Genomic DNA, 17500 nt, shown 5'->3' on the forward strand with positions numbered 1-17500 from the left:
AAAGATGACATCATGGGATTGGGTTCTTATTTTGTAGTTTGGTGACCACTGACCAGAAAAAAAAATACAAAACCAGTGTTCATACAATACTATGTTTAATGAATGCTTTGTTTTGAGAGCACCGACTTAAGTGTGCCATTTCCATTGCTTTTGTGTTCAAACACTCGATTTTGGTTCAATTTACCTTGTTGTCAAATGAAATTTTTTTTATACGTGCGTACCTAAGGCTTGAGTTTAGACTCATATTGAATGTTCAAATGACAAACTTACATGATGTCATTCTCGCTTAAAAAAATGTCGATTTGAAATCAAAAGTAAAAATAGGGTCATTCCCATAATATTCATATTTAGAATAAAAAATCTATTGGACTCGAACATCCGTTAAAACTAAGCCCACCCATTGCTAGTCAATCTTAAGCCCACACGAAGTCAATCCATTAGGCCCATAAAACTCAGCGAGCCCAGGCCCAATTTTACCCATTCTTAGTCACACCGTTAAGTTTGCTATAAACACCCCAACTTAAGTTGATCATCCCTTATGAAAATCAATTGACGGGATGTCTTTAGTAAATGTAAGGGTGTGACTAAAGTTTACCTTCACTTTAAGGCCTGTTACAGGGCCCACGTTACAGCTTCCCCACTCCAATACCAAGCCCAGGACCATAAACAATCTTACAATACAACGGTGAAAAAGTAGAAGAGAGTCAGTGACTTGTTATTCTCATTATCATACAGCTCGTCCGCTGAATCAATGTGGTTCAATTCTACAACAACCTCTTCTCCAGTCCTGACCTGCAGTCATTTGACCCAACTTAACCCATGAGCCAAAGTTCACTATTAAGCTCTTAGGGCATATAGGATATGGTAATACGTATTCATTGTATAATACAAGTTAACATATACAACAAGCTATAAATTTCTTACAGGAAATCTATCCTTTTACAAATGGTATTCCATTAAACTTCTGGACCAGATAAAATAAAATAACATAACATTATATATTCAGGTCCCAATACACATTAAGTGACAAAATAAAATTACATAACATGTAAGAACCTATATTCAGGTTCCAAATAATTACACTCTGAATCATCAAATAGTTGCAACTCACAACAATCCCCCTATAAGGATCCAAGGCACCCTTACCTGGTAAGTCGGTGGGTATTCATCAACCTCTAGTGACACTAAATATCAAAATGAAGATCGGCGAACATAATTGCCACAAACAACTATATATTCCCAATAAAAAAATAGAAACGCATAAGATATCTGAAAAAAGATTTTCTGGTAACCATCAGCCAATGAGAAAAAGAGGCTTTATATTACCATAGATATAATGCCCGGGGACGATTTCTAATCAATATGAGATGCAGGAAACCATCTGAGAGATGTGCATCAGCAACCAAACCGTCAGGTGCTTTTCGTTCCTGTTAGAGAATATGGCAGCACCAACACTAAGGAAATTCCCTCTGGATTTTAGCCATCTTGCTCCTTTCGGATGCTAGTAAGGCATTGCATTGGGAGTTCTTGTGGTTGCACCATTTGGCTTTGTGTTACAGACTTTACAATTTTTGCGACAAACAAGACTGTCTGATTTTTGTCCCAAAAATGCACGTATCCTTTCAAAAATGCACGTATTTTTTTTTTTATCTCTTCTGGTTGTGTGGTTTCAGGTCCAAAAATGGAAGTTGTTGCAGAGAGAGGAGGAGAGGATCTGTGTACCAGACATTTTTGAGTCTAGATCTAATAAGACAGATCTAGCCTAGCCATGTGGGTTTTTTTTTTGTCTCTTCTGGTTGTGTGGTTTCAGGTCCAAAAATGGAAGTTGTTGCATTAGCCAATGAATACAGTTTCTTGAAAATGAAATACCATCCAATCCATAAGGAATTGGAGATTTATAGGTTCTTTTGGCTTTTAACAAATCACTGTATCAGACTATGACAGGGTACTAGATAGAGATCCAACAATCATGTTTTTACCAAAGTAATATTTTTATTTAGACTTAAATACCAGTTTGTCATTTGATGACAATTTTTCACCAAAATAACACTCAAGCTTCCTGGTCATGGATAGCTCGCGCAGGCTAAGTAGTGAAAATTGCGCTATGAAGACTTGTTTTGCACTACAGCTTCGGTGAGTTCCCTCAACCAAGCCACTGCCTATAAATCTCCATCTCATTCTTCAATAGGTACGCGTTAGAGCCTTGAGAGTTTATGATTTCATGTTCTATGACGAATATACTCATCATTGAGTATAATACACAGCATTTGGACCTAATATCTTCTTTACAAACAAACACATAGAAAGCACATTTCATCAAAATTATCTACAGTTGGCCATTACAACTACAATCATGTCCAGTTTCTCATCCATCCATATACAAGAACTTACCTAATAAACTAGACAAATATACGATTTAAGAGGTTCATTCAAGAAACTGACAGAAGCATTCCACTGTCTTCTGCCAAATAAGGAATGAAGGGGCCGCGGATGTCATCAATTTCTTGACTTCCAGTCCATGATTGCAGAAAGTAATGTGTAATTAGGTAATAAAACCTTATTTGGCAATGGCAGATTTGTCATTGGTGATTTATCGTCATCCGTCAGCCATTGCTCTATTGCTTTGCGGTCATAAGTGTATCCATCTGCAGCGACACAGGGTTCGTTCATGACATCCTGTAAAAGATGCAAATAGTTCATTGAGTTATGATTAGTATACACAGTTTGCATCTTGAAAGCAGTAGAGAGTAACTTTTCCCAGTCGTCGAATCATGCATCGGTTAAGGTTATTTCTTTTTCTTATCCATGTTTAACATAAAAGATAGAATTGTGTATTGCCAGTAGAAGATAATTTGCGAATACCTTAAGTATTGGGCAGATGAAGTGGTTTGGAGGTAAGGGCTGAATGCGGGAAAATGAATCTCGGGCTCTGTCAGCGAGCTCCTTTAGGCGTTCCAGCACAGGAAGTACCTTCTCCTTCAGATCGGGTCTGTCTCTCCGTCGAAGTTCTGCACAGTTCAGCCCCAACAAGGCTAATTCCTTGGTTTCCTCAATTGGCCAATTCCCAGCCTCTGAATCTAAAATCGTCACTAGCCGACCATCATCAAGTGCTGTTTCCACCTTGTGTGTTAGTGCTACTGCTGGTTTTGCAGTCAACAACTGCAAAATTACCATCCCGAAAGCGTAAACATCAGATTTTGGAGAAATCAAACCGGTTCTCTGATACTCAGGATCTATGTAGCATAGTGTCCCAGCAGGTGCTGTGTCTTTGAACATGGTGGAAACATAGGAGGCATCGGAATTAAGCACCATTGAAAGACCAACGTCGCCAATTCTGCTCACAAAATTGCGATCAAGCAAGATATTTGCTGGCTTTAGATCGCGATGAATGATTGGTTTTGGCTTAGAGCTGTGAAGAAAAACAAGGGCAGATGCCACCTCCCAAGCAATCCGATATCTCTCGAACCATGGGATGGATGGTGTACCATTCACTCGAAACAATCTATCCTCCAAGCTTCCGTTCTCCATGTATTCATAAATTAGGCAACCACGATCAGGACATGCACCAAGTAGAATAAGCAAATGCGGGTGACGAATTTTGCTCAAGATTTCAAGCTGTAAGTCAAAAGAAAAGAAATGGTAAATCTCAAATAAATATAGGTTAAGAGTGACCCCAAATCCAAAATACCCTACTTGGTTTCTTCTATCAGAATAAGAGTGCATTAGCAGCAGGTAACAGGACCACACTCATTATTAACATGACATTAAAGCAAGCTACACTTATCTTGATTTAAAGTTAGTTTTCAATTTAAAATGGGGCGTGAATTTCAATCTATGAAATAAATGTCCATACCTCCTGCTGAAACTGCTTATTATTTTGATTCTCGTTCGAATGGAGAACTTTCACTGCTGCAGTTGTCTGATGCAAACTGCACTTGTAGACAGTTCCATATGCTCCCATTCCAATCCTAAGGCTCTCAGAAAATGACGATGTGGCAGACACAATTTCTTCCCACGTGAACTTCTGGTACTGGTGCACAGGACCCACAAGAGCTTTCTCAAGCTTTTCTCTCTCTTTGATATCACGTAAAGCTTTCATTTCGATTTCCTGCCTCTGTGAAGCTTCTTTTTCAGCACATTCTCTCACATAGTCTGCTTCCATTCTAGCAGCTTCACACCTTTCCATCTCTTTTCTAGCTAATTCTCCGGCTTCCTCCTCTTTGTAAGTTATCTCCTTAAGCTTCATTGCTTCCTCTGATCGGCGTTCATTTAGATTATTTATCTGAGGAAAAGCATTGGCTTGAACATATTAATTTAGGCAAATGATCGGAAACAAAGAGGATTCTACACTGGACCGTGGCCATTTGCATAAAAATTTAGAAAGTTCTTGACAACAATTTGAAACATCAAATGAAGAAGTTTGATTATGATGTATTTTATTGTTCTTATTCAAAATTAATGTGAAAAAAAAGAGAGGACAGGAGGAAAAAAAATACAAGGGGAAATAAAAGGGAAAAAAAGAAGTTAACTGACAATCCCTACAATCATCAGATCCAAGATCATATATAAATTTTGAATTGACAAGATAGCAGGATTCCCATAATAAGTACAGAATAAGGATACCGAAACTAACCTTTCGAGAAGCATCAAGGGTCTCTCTTTGAGCAACTGCATACATTCCTCGAACATGTCTGAGTTCAATCCTTAGCTTTTCTAGCTCGAAATTTATATCTACCTGCTCAAATGGCCAAAAAATACTTCACTGACAAGTAGATGCATCGTATTTACCTACCAATACAAGTCAATGGCTCAATGCAAACAGATACCAGTCTCCTCTAGAATTTTAGCAGAAACATACATTATATTTTCAGAAATGATTGTCCAATGGTTAATTAAAGGGAATTTCATTGAGAAAAAGTGCCCCTTCGATACAGACTTGTGCATTGCATGATATTTGATAATTGGAATGATTTAATTTTCATTATATACAAGCCTTCTCGCCAGCAGAGGTCCATACTGAAGGCAATATCGCACACAAGAAGAGAGAACACATTAACATAATCTTAACTCACCCCAGACGACTGTATCTAGAGAAGGGAGCACTGCCAAAGCCGAACATGGTAAAATACATTGTTCTTCTGGTTACATGTATTGGCCAACAAACAATTTAAAACCTACCTGGGTGTCAGATGAAGAATGCTCTGAATGCACATCTGACGTAGAAGCTTGATCAGATACATGAGATTGACTATCTTTTAGTAAGCCTTTGTAACTAGAAGTCCCACCGATTGCATGCTCAATATCAGAACTGTATACACACAAACTTGTTGTATCCCTCTCTTCTTCAATATCCAGAGACAGATTTCTTGAATGATTGGCGTCAATTGAACTTGCTCTTGAATGAAGAAGATTCTGGTTGATAGCTGAAAGAGCATGGAATCGCTGCATTGGTAGGGAGGGCGAATGGAAATGAGAGTATGAACCAACTGAGACAAGTTCTGTTTATCCAGGAAAAGAAAAAAAGTCACATTAGACTTCTTCCAGATGACACTATTTCTTCAAGAAAATCATCAGCCTCAAATTAAAGTACCAGCCATTCAAACCATCACATTATGAGTCGAACAAACAAATTCTTGACGTGGTATATCACACATAACAATCACAAAAATAGAATGATGGAAAGGACATTAGCAGAACTAACTGTAGTAGGCTGCAGCACTATATGCAGACTTTGGTTATACAAAAAAAAATTGCAGCACTACGCCTTTCAGCAATGGTTTGGACTTTGGAAGGGTATAGATTATAACACTTCTCTCAAAGAACAGGTAAACTGGACTTCTGATTCATGCTGAAGGTAATAGTTATCAAGCTTTCACAAGAAAAAGAAATAAGAAAATACGAACTCTTATTAAAGAATAAAGATCTAACAGTACAATAATTGTTTGTTTTCTCTAGGGATGCATAAACAAGGCTGCAAGCAGCAATACAACCAATCTTTATTCTGCGTAAATTAGATTTTCAACCTTGTTATTACTCGATTCACTAATAGGAATATGCAGGCCAATGTTAGCTATAGTCACCTGTTTGTGAGCTAGAAGTGTAACTTGATGAGCTATTGACTGAACAACTTGTTTCGCTGCTGTCATCTTCAATGCTTGCATCTATCTTTAAATCAGATGGCCGGACAGATGACAGTTTCCCTTTTGAAATAGCATAGACTGTGCAAAAGTTTGGAGAGCACGCCGAGATCCTTGACGACATATTATGTCTCTTGACTTTCCTACAAAATCACCCTCACTAACATGAGTGAACATGATGCAGTTGGAAAATGATTTGCACACCAATAATTTTTTCAAATACCTTGCGAAAATGCCACGAGCAGAAGCTCCTATAACGAGCTTCGTGATATTGTATTTTGCAACCTGCTGTGCAATTGCATTGGCCACATCATCTGATTCAACGACTACAACATCCACCTGCACATAGAGCAAGAACTGATAGAATGTGAGTACTGGCTTTACAGGAGTCATTTACGAACAAAAAAACCAACAGCATTGAAATAGTATGTTACAAAGGCCAACCTGCCTCTGACCACACATTTTCGTGTAGGGAAGTAGCAATGCACTTGTTTGCCACTCCACTTCCTTCTTATAAGCAGCTGCTACATCTTCTCTTACATGTGAAATAGGAATGGAATTTCCCACTGGGAAAAAAAAACATCGTAAAAAGGATAATGAAAACTATGCTATCTAATTCTCGACATAAATGATTTATAATACGTTCTGCATATGCTACACAAGTGGAAGAATTTTCCAGGTATCAATGGTTCTTATTTTTCCCTATCAAACAACTCAAAATGGAATAGCTTACTTAGTGTCGGGACTGAAGTGATCTCCGGCCGAATGTGTATCAACTTAAACACAACCTTTGCCTCAGTAACGAACTTCTCCAATGCCCATTTCACGACATACTTGCTTTCTCTCTTTCCATTGATAGCAATTGCAACAGTCAGAGAAGGGAGACATGGTTCGAAAAGTTCGTCTGCTTCCTTAATTTCATTTCCCCCCATTGCTAATGGTCTGTTTCATCAATGAAGAAAAACAAAACCAGGCAATCAATTTCAACCGCTAAACCATATCCTAACCCAATTAGATTAGGGCTTGCACCACAGCAGTCTTCATCAATTCCTGAGGAATGAAAAATCACACTTCCTCAACGTTGTCAAGACTCCATATCAAAAATATTAAAAACCTAATAAATTCAACAAAACCGACAAAGATTCAACCTTTCATCACTTGAAGTTCAAAAGTCAAAATGTGGAAATTTCTCTTTATCAGCAAATCCAGCATAAGAGACCCCCCACAAGTTTTTCAAAATCAAATAACGAAAGAAGATTTCTCAGAAGGGAATCAGAGGGAGAGGTAATGGAAATAGAGTCGACAATTTCCTTATTACTTACATTTGACAAATAAAATCTACACGCTATTCTCAACGATACCCCACAGAATTCTGATAAACAACAAAATATTTTCCAGGAAAACAGAGCAATTAAAACATACCTCAACGGTTCACAACTTTGACTTCTTTAGCTTTCCTAAGCTTCACCCACCAACAAATAACCAAAACCCATTATTCCTTCTCTCTCACAGAATAAAAAAATCTGAACTTTCAAAGAAATTTCGGTTTAGGATGTCTATCCGTAATCAGAAGAGTTTGGTCAGCAGTACAGAAACGAGTGACGCAAAACAGAGGCCCCACGAGTACGATTTTGGTGGGTGACTTCAGAGGTCTGTCACTCTGCCGTTCAATGCATTGCACACCCTTTGAATGCGAAAACGAAAACGAAAACGAAAACTACCACGTTTATGGGATCTTTCTATTTATTACTACTAGTAAGTATTTTAAAGGTGCGGATCTTCCTTAATTTTAAAGAATTAAATTAGCCTTTCTGGTTTAGTTGTTTGTGGGATGGTTTGTAAAGCCAAAATGGTTAGTTTATTGAGCTTCTTTGCCTGTGTTGAACGTTGACGTAAATTAACAATAATTTACTCCATAATTTTTTTTTATTGCAAGTGGTTATAATGGTTGTTTCTGATCAATGATCATAGTCGCAGCAACGGATCAACTGTCCATGTTTCTCCACGGGAATTTGAACTTTATTAAATGAATATTAATGCAAAGTCTTTGTGATCCCACAAGCCAAAGGGTCGCGATCAGTGTGTAGAAGTTGACCGATTCTCGAATCGTTTAAAATCTCTCTCTTTTTTTTGAAAATTTTAATTGCACATCACTAAATATTAATTTTACATCATTTTTATAATCTTTTAGTTTTACATAGATATATTTATTTAGAATGATATATTAATCCTTAAATTAAAAATAAAAAAATATATATTTACAAAGTAAGATCGATTTCATTGAAAAATCGTAGAAGAATATGACAAGCTACAAAAGGATTATATGAATAAATATCAACTACAACATCTCAAAAACAACATTGTCATCAATGAAAATAATGATCATGGTAAAGAGATAAGTTTTTTTAGTTTTATGTATGATCCATGAACACCTACCTCTAGAAAAACAACGGGTTGGCCCTACCGATTTCTAGAGATAAAATCATATTTGGTTTGTTGATTTTCGCTCCAACAGTTTTTAACACAAAATCAACACATTAAATACAATTATACATACTCATTATTGTTATGTAACAATTATCTTATTCGATTAGAGATATTTTTTTTTTTAAAGTTTCGGATTGGATAAAGATGCGTGATCTGGCCAAAAGCCCGTTTGAAATGGAAGGGGAGTACAGGTGGGAGCTGCTTTAGCTTTCGCGATTCATGAATCTCGTTGTATCATCATCTCATGTGGTTGTTACATGCATGTCATTAATGTATAGATAGATGACCGTGGACTCAATTGACAAACCAGAGAAACAGTGCCACCCAAATCACACTCTTTCTAGATGAAGCATTGAAGTACATTTGAATTTGCTAAAAGAAGATTGGGGATAGCTTAGTTGGTTATATCTCCATACGTAGGGGGTTTACGATGCTCGAGGTCAAGAGTTCGGACTTGGTTTCGTAAGCTTGTCCCACTTCTGTACCCTTACTCGTATAGACTTCGAAACAATCTTATTTGTTACCAACGTAGTGTGAACTGACGACCCGAAGTTTACGCCCACTCAATTATCCAAATGACACGTTAAGTTAGGTGATTCCTTGGTTAAAAAAAAAAGGATTTGCTAATGAATTTCATTGAGAAAAAAGGTTTTGACCCAAACCATTGAAGGAATTGACCACACTTTGAGCCCTATGCCCGTGTGACTTGCCATTCTAAAAAAGTCTTAAAAATTGGAGTGTGATGGACCCATTTCTATAATTTGAGGTATTATCCGATCTTTGGCTCTTGAGTCTTGACTCGATTTTATTCTTAATAGACACCTCAGACGTTATTATGTTGAATCATATTTATAAATCTGATTGTTGTGAGTTTCACCGAATGATGTGAGACTTTTAACATTCCGCAATGTTGTACATGTCGAAGGTTTAGAAAGTCATATAAAACGGCTCTTAACTAGTCAAAGTGTCATATGACAATCTAGTGCGTACGTAATGTTTAACTTGGTTCTTACAAGGTTACCAATGAATTTGTGGGCGGCTTATTTCTCCATCTCCAGTCTTGAGAACTATTATGGTTGGTGGTTCGGTTATACTGATTTGAGTTTTGACTTTGAAACCCGACAATGACATCATGAGATTGGGTTCTTATTTGGTCGTTTGGTGACCACTGATCGACCAGACAAAATAATACAAAACTAGTGTTTATACAATACAATGTTTAATGAATGCTTTGTTTAGTTTAGTTTTGTTAGCACCGACTTAAGGGGTGCCATCTCCAATGCTCGTGTTCACGCACTCGATTTTGGTTCAACTTAACTTGTTGTACGGCATGAGTTTAAACACATATCAAATGTTCAAATGACAAACTTGTATGATGTCGTTATCATTAAAAAAAATGCCGATTTGAAATCAAAACTAAAAATAGGGCCATTCCCATATTCTTCATATTTAGAATAAAAAAATCGACTGGACTTGGACACCCGTTAAAACTAAGCCCACCCATTGCTAGTTAATCTTAAGCCCACATGAAGTCAATCCATTAGGCCCATAGAACCCAGCGAGCCCAGGCCCAATTTTACCCATTCACTTTAAGGCCTGTTACAGGGCCCACGTTACAGCTTACCCATTCCAGTACCAATCCCAGAACCATAACAATCTTACAATACAACACCGAAAAACTAGAAGAGTCAGTGACTTGTTATTCTCATTATCATACAGCTCGTCCGCTGAATCAATGTGGTTCGATTCTACAACAGCCTCTTCTCCAGTCCTGACCTGCAGTCATTTGACCCAACTTAACCCATGAACCAAAGTTCACTATTAAGCTCTTAGGGCATATGGGATATGGTAATACGTATTCATTGTATAATACAAGTTAACTTATACAACAAGCTATAAATTTCTTACAGGAAATCTATCCTTTTACAAATGGTATTCCATTAAACTTCTGGACCAGATGCAAAATAGCTGATAAGTCCTCGGAACACTTGCGCTGAAAGCTGGTGCGCTTGAAAGAGTTCACCATCCAGGTTCCAGACGCTCTCATTACCGAAAGAAGTAAACGCAAATGCTGGGGTCTGTCCAAAATATATAGAATTATAATACGCGAGATCAAGAAACATGAAAATAATAATAATAATAATAATAATAATAATAAATTGAAGCACAAGGAAAATGTACTTTATGATGTTCCACAAACTCAAAATTCAGGGGTTCTCCTCCTCTCCTAGCAAGCTGTGTAAGGTGCCTGCAAGATATTAAATAGAACACTGGGATGTAAGTTAAAGAAACTGCAAGAATAAATCCGTTAAAGAATTCAACGATTTTGGGCATTTAAGGAAACACAAGGAAGCATTGTAGCTTTCAAAATCCAGAGAACTTCTAGTGGCAGTTTTTGTATCACTAAACATGACTAGCACACACAACATAACCTCTTAGCCTATTATATATTCAGGTCCCAATACACATTAAGCGACAAAATAAAATAACATAACATGTAAGAACCTATATTCAGGTTCCAAATAATTACTCTGGATCATCAAATAGTTGCAACTCACAACAATCTCCCTATATTGATTTTAATCCATATGATAGCATCGCAGAACCTACAACCCTAAGTTCGAATGCCATAGACCTCTAGTGACATTAAATATCAAAAAGAAGATAAACGAACATAATTGCCACAAACAACTATATATTCCCAATAAAAATATAAACACATAAGATATCTGAAAAAAGATTTTCTGGTAACCATCAGCCAATGAGAAAATGAGGCTTTATATTACCATAAATATAATGCCCGGGGACAATTTCTAATCAATATGAGATGCAGGAAACCATCTGAGAGATGTGCATCAGCAACCAATCCGTCAGGTGCTTTTTCGTTCCTGTTAGAGATTATGGCAGCACCAACACTAAGGAAATTCCCTCTGGATTTTAGCCATCTTGCTCCTTTCGGATGCGAGTAAGGCATTGCATTGGGAGTTCTTGTGGTTGCACCATTTGGCTTTGTGTTACAAACTTTACAATTTTTGCGACAAACAAGATTGTCTGATTTATTTTGTCCCAAAAATGCACGTATCCTTTCAAGAGGACGACCATTCTCAGGAAGCAGTTTTGTTTTTTCTGATTCAACTTCAAGATATGCTACTTCTGCCTCGTAAGACCTGAATGACACAACTCAGAACTTGTGAAAAATTACTACTAGATCAATACAAAAATGATAAGATAACCAAACATAAGTAAGAATTTAAGATTGATTAGTATGGGACAATGCATTTAGATGGAAGAAGCTTAATACTGGACAGCAACTAAATAGTCAAATAATGAAATATGGCATAGCAATTTCCTTGCTAATTTTTTTGGTCAGAAAGAAAAATGCCAAGCAGAAATAAGGTATTGATTTCCAGCACAAAAAAGAAAAAGGACCAATATTATGCACAATCAAAAGGTCGGTACAATTAAAGAAGGTAGCTCAATAACCTTAAAATTTGGACCACAATATACAAAATAAGATGCACAACTCTCGTGCGTGAGGCTCCCACAGTGGGCAAGGTCGGGGACAGGCAAAATGTGTACAGACTTTACCCCCACATAATATATGGAGAGGGTGTTTCTAAGAATTGAACCTATAACATCAAGGTTGCACCCCTACAATATACACAATAAATAACAAGATACATTTTTTTTAGATTGCGGATGGAGGAACTCCACTCTATCCTATCCATAGACACTATATCACTTACTAATTAATACTTGATGTTTTTTCCTCAACCTTCTTTTTTTTGTGATAGCAAGAGTAGAAGTATATCCACACAAACCAAAGGTTTTGAGTAAGCTTAAACTTCAGACATGAATTGTATAAGATTGATGGTTCTATAAATTGAATTTGATTCAACAGTGATGCCAAGGAAAACACAGGTGCAAACATAGAAAATAAAGCATATGGAGCTTAGATACCTGTGCCTTAAAAACACTTTAGTTCCGGCATAGTCGTAACGCTTAGGGCCCATGAAGCGGTATTTTTCACTCTCTGTAATGACATCTCCATAAAATCCATACCTGGAAATATTGAGCAAATAAATTAAAAATATTGGCAAATAAATTAAAAATATTGGCCAAGCATCAATCAAAATTAAAAAAAGAAAAAAGAGAGAGCAATGAAGATACATGTTCAAAAACAAGAACTATGTCAATCAGGGCTGTTAAGTAAATGAAAACCAGCTTTCGTGTTTAAAAAATCATCAAAATTGAAATAGCTTACAACTACATATTACATGGTTCAAAATATTTTTATAACATGCGTCCCTGTTAAACCACATAGCATAAATATATGGTATCTCAACTAAAAACCCCTTGACCAAAGCATGTGGGAGGTCATAAATTACCAGTGAGTGAGCACGTAGACAGACAAGAAACAGTAGTAAAAGAATGTCAAAGTAGTGAAGTGCAAACCCACGACATTCAAAACAGCACAAAAGATATCCAGTTATAGACTTCATGTTCTACGACATAAGTACATGACGAAATTCTACCCAGCAAAAGAAGCCGCATAGCGTACAAAAGGTTCAATAGTTGATGTGGATGTTGTTTTCCATCTTACAACTCGAGCTATATCAAGGCACACCCTTTTGCCGAGGACAATATGCAGTGATGAAGTTATAGTATCTCGAGCTCCAGTGGTACTGCAAGAGATAGCAACAACAAATAATCTAACAGAGTCACAAGATTTTGTTAGCTATTAAAGTAGAAGGTTGGTGGAGCACAAAACATCAATGCAAATGGACCATCTTTGGTAGTTTCTTATAAAATGAACTTACATTGACACAATACTCATTCCATATTCATGGAAAAACATAAAATGAGGCAGAGATATACCACATCACAATTGAATCAGTTGAACCTGCAGGAATTATTCCGAATCTGAACCGTTCACTGGGAATGGGAAAAGCATGATCTTGGTCTGCTGAGTTGCCAAATTAGAAGGTAGGGGGTTACTACATGTAGATAAGCTTATCAAAGAAACTACAAAGATGAGGACAGGGCAATGAGTTCAGTATAGTAAGCTGCTTTAAAGTGAAATCACCTTATTTATGGGGAAATGATTTACTAACCTGGGTTGCTCAAACCAGGGTCACTTCCTGTAAATTTAGATAGATCTATAAATACATCAGATACATCAACTGTAGTTGTGTAAAGCAAATTGAGTGCTTTACCGATGTAGAAATACAGTTAATATTTACGTACTTAAATTCATCAATCCTGATCCATTATGGCTTCTTGAGCCAGAGAGAAATGGAGACTGGTCTTCATCCTGATGAGAAGCTTCAGCAGGTGCATCATTTGTAACATTAACTACAGAATTAGTCCCAACAGGTTGAAAAAAATCTGAAGGGGTTGGCAGGTTAGGAGCGTTATGCCTTGACAGAAGGAAACCATTAAGGATTTCATTAAAGAAACCATCTCCACCCTGAAAAATTTAGAGATAAGATCCAAAAAATAAAGTAACACATATATTCAAGTCTACTAGACGAAAAACCACAGGAACCAAGAGTTGTGGCAACTATTATTCGGGAAGACCTTGATCTATACAGGATAATTTTAGACTTTGAAAACTGGAAATGTGTGAAAAAATTTGTAGTCATACTAAGACGAATGGTCTAACCAATGTCCAGTGTCTACAAATCTATGTTGGGTGCATAACTCTTGTGAGTTGTAGAAAAAACCACCATTCCAATCCAATGAAATGATGGTCAAGTAGTTTATTGCTTTCAAGTACAAATAATTAAATAGCCAATCAATTATTCAAAGGGAAAACATGTGAAGCAGTAACTATCACAACAATTCATCAATCATCTAGTCAATTTGGGGCATTATTGTTTTCTTTTGCTTTCTAAATAAATTAACAATATATCGCATGTCTTCCTATTCTATTGATGCAAAGATCAGGTTGCTGTAGACTTCATTAAGCTAGAGCCTACTGTTCCAAAATGAGCTTGTCAAGATTTTGCGGTTCAATGGCAAGATGCACATTAAGGAATAGCAATACTTACAACAGCTAAAACACCATCATATGATTTGAGATCCTTGACTGCCATAGATGCCATTACATCAAATGCATGTCCAGCTCTCTCCGTAGCAATTACCTGATGTGATTGGAGCCAACAATTAAAGTATTTCACAGATAATGTCTGTTTGTGTTGCACGTGGAATTGAAAAATAACAAGCCAGAATTGGAAATTGAAACAAAAATACAAAAATTCGTATCAAATAAGTAACAAAAATCACAGATCAGCTGGGTATACCTAACATATACCTTTGTTTTCACTTTTGCACGTGAGAATATAGGAGCAACAGTTTCCCATGTCTTAAATCCATTTGCTTTTCCACTGAATGGATTAACAAATACCTAGTCAAGCAAGAGAGAAATCTAGAAGAGTTACATCACTGCTCACCCAATTTCTCAATTAAAAAAATATTTTTAAACATTAATTAATAAATAACAGAATGTACCAAAAGATTCTTTGGTCTTCCTATATCTTTGTTCAGAGAATCATTAATCCGATTTACCCACATCTGGCATGTCTCCATATTGTTGTGACTGAAAGCATACATAACCAGGGTCAAAAGAGAAGGCTGGGATTTTGACCTTTCGAAACTGTGTACTGAAAAGTGATACATCTGCACTACATTAGAACATTCACAATATGTTACTCATAAATATAATCAAAGACGTTGGAAATTTAGTGAATGACTGAGAATAGAAATGAGAACCAACCTTGGAGTCATGACAATCATGAAGTGAAAAACACTTTGCACCATTTACCCGACCTGACCCATGCATGAGTTCCACCGCATATACATCAGAAAATTTGACCTCTGTCGCAGTTCTAGAAATCTGTTTAAGTCCCAAGCAAGTTCGATCCTGTGATAGCAAACATGATAAAATAAAATTGATAAGTTAAACACTCCACTCCACCAAAAAAGACATTTACAGAAGCAGAAAAACCTATCTCAATGTTTTACAATTAAACCAAGCAAAGGAATAAATTCAAACAATGAGGGGTGGTTTGTTAGAAGGGGACACAGGAGGTACATAAACCATGCATCATAAACAATTAAGAAATTTAGAACAAGTCAGCAAACCATTCCTAAATCCTAATAGATTGGTAAATGATATCTCACAATTCCATACATACGTCATGCATGATGCATCCCTTTTGCCACAAGGAACGAGGATTGACCAGCAAAATTAATATACAACTCCTGGGCAACCTAAGATAAATTTAACTGCTGGCTTAAGTTTAGAATGAAAAGGGGGATCTGCATCAACCGGATCCAGTTAAAAGCCCACATCAAAGCTTGATGATCGGGGGAGATATTGTTAACTTCTTTTTCTGCAGAACATAATATAATCTAGCCTGATGAATCCACAATTGACATGATAATCAGCAGAATTCTAACTTCATATAATGATATTAAACTCAAACATAGAAAAGGCCAAAAGGGAACCAAAAAAACCCTCTAAACAAGACCTATCTTAATAATCATTAAACTGAAATGGTAAAAACAGGGCCCAAAATGAGCCAGTGAACCAAAACAACTTCCATATTGAAATTATAAGGACAACCAGCTAGGGCACATTGGTCACAACAAATTTGTCTAAACTCTAAAGTATAAATTGCATGAGCAAAGCAATTGTGAATGTCTTGCGATTGCACAACAGCTGAAGATTTCTCAATCATAGCAATACCACTACAGAACATAAGGATTAAAAATAAAGAAACTATCTGGGCATCAGCTTAAAAAGCGTAAAAGACCGTAAAGGACAATTAAGCACAGATTTCAAAAAGGAAGGGGAAAAAAAGACATTGGGAGAACTACAATCACAATGTCCCCACAAACTTCCAGCAGATAGCAAATTGCAGCAAAACATGGCAAACCCATTTGCCCAATTAACGCCAATACGCAAAATCTCATGTCATGATCAGCACCATCACGAATAAAATCATTGTACGCTACATCTTTATAGATAGATGCATCAACGTAAGTAAAGGAGATCCTCACATCATCAGGGGGTTCGAGCAATTTCCATGACAACCCATCTGAATGGCAAGTGAGAACTACCTCCCCAACTTTGTCCAAGAAGAGATTGGTGCTTGAAACCAATGGCCCAACATCTGCCTGTGCATTTGGGAAAAATTCATCTGCTATCCCACCAGCATCTCCGGTTTTCTCCATTCAAGAGGTCTACGATCTGAACTTCAATTGCACACAAACTCTCGAATCTCGCTCAAAACTCACCAACAAAATTTCAATTCATATTGAAATACAAGAGGATTCTGAACTGATTTGATGATTTTCTCGAATTAAGAAATTATGCAATTGTTGTTCTAGTCGCTGATTCCGGGGTAAGATATTATTGCATTTGACTAGAATTAGCGATTACAGACGATCTTGCGGTCTTGCCGACTTGTCGTGCCGAAAAAGACCCTCAAGCTTGTGTGGGCTCAATTGTTGGACCGTTAAGAAGAGCGATGGATCGGCTAATGAGCTTAATCATATGATATTCAAATGGGCCGGAGAATGTCCAATGGATCGTTGCATCCCACATTTAGTTATTATGATTTTTTAAAACCATGATTGTGTTTTGATCGGGATTACAATGTCAACCGTATTTTTTTTTCCAAAACAAAAATCAAATTCATATTAAAAGGAATATTAAATATTTTGAGTTCATATTCAACGATCCATAATTTTCATGTTCAATTTAAAACAATATAAAATTATAAGATATTGTAATAAATTCAGGGATCCGCTGCAACAAAAATAAATTTACAACGAACCCTAGTCCTCATGATAAGTGGGTCTTAAAC

General features: G+C 36.7%; 2 protein-coding genes across 10 annotated transcripts; both read right to left on the reverse strand.

Moving 5' to 3' along the window:
• Positions 1 to 1463: 1463 nt before the first annotated feature.
• LOC119986330 (ceramide kinase) lies at positions 1464 to 17127 on the reverse strand. 6 transcript variants are annotated; one of them, XM_038830926.1, is made up of 13 exons: positions 16692 to 17123; positions 15403 to 15549; positions 15138 to 15305; positions 14941 to 15033; positions 14678 to 14770; positions 13872 to 14094; positions 13739 to 13765; positions 13503 to 13587; positions 13160 to 13309; positions 12585 to 12686; positions 11411 to 11791; positions 10806 to 10872; positions 10301 to 10702 (listed from the first exon to the last, which is right to left on the reverse strand). In XM_038830926.1, the coding sequence occupies exons 1-13, from the start codon at positions 16863 to 16865 to the stop codon at positions 10565 to 10567; spliced, it is 1848 nt and encodes a 615-aa protein (XP_038686854.1). In that variant the 5' UTR covers positions 16866 to 17123; the 3' UTR covers positions 10301 to 10564. The 6 variants fall into 6 exon arrangements, with proteins under 6 accessions (XP_038686857.1, XP_038686854.1, XP_038686853.1 ...); XM_038830925.1 differs by having other exon boundaries at positions 13503 to 13590; XM_038830924.1 differs by having other exon boundaries at positions 13739 to 13783.
• Positions 2248 to 7715, reverse strand: LOC119986327 (U-box domain-containing protein 35-like). 4 transcript variants are annotated; one of them, XM_038830917.1, is made up of 10 exons: positions 7560 to 7715; positions 6871 to 7079; positions 6582 to 6703; positions 6361 to 6476; positions 6081 to 6280; positions 5179 to 5498; positions 4634 to 4735; positions 3854 to 4282; positions 2863 to 3615; positions 2248 to 2676 (listed from the first exon to the last, which is right to left on the reverse strand). In XM_038830917.1, exons 2-10 carry the CDS (start codon positions 7067 to 7069, stop codon positions 2497 to 2499), a joined length of 2421 nt encoding a protein of 806 aa, XP_038686845.1. In that variant the 5' UTR covers positions 7070 to 7079; positions 7560 to 7715; the 3' UTR covers positions 2248 to 2496. The 4 variants fall into 4 exon arrangements, with proteins under 4 accessions (XP_038686845.1, XP_038686842.1, XP_038686843.1 ...); XM_038830914.1 differs by having other exon boundaries at positions 6361 to 6494; XM_038830915.1 differs by having other exon boundaries at positions 6361 to 6494; positions 6871 to 7187; positions 7560 to 7697.
• Positions 17128 to 17500: the final 373 nt, after the last annotated feature.

The sequence above is a fragment of the Tripterygium wilfordii genome, chromosome 19 (genome assembly GCF_013401445.1).
Source record: "Tripterygium wilfordii isolate XIE 37 chromosome 19, ASM1340144v1, whole genome shotgun sequence".
Classification (NCBI taxonomy): Eukaryota; Viridiplantae; Streptophyta; class Magnoliopsida; order Celastrales; family Celastraceae; genus Tripterygium; species Tripterygium wilfordii.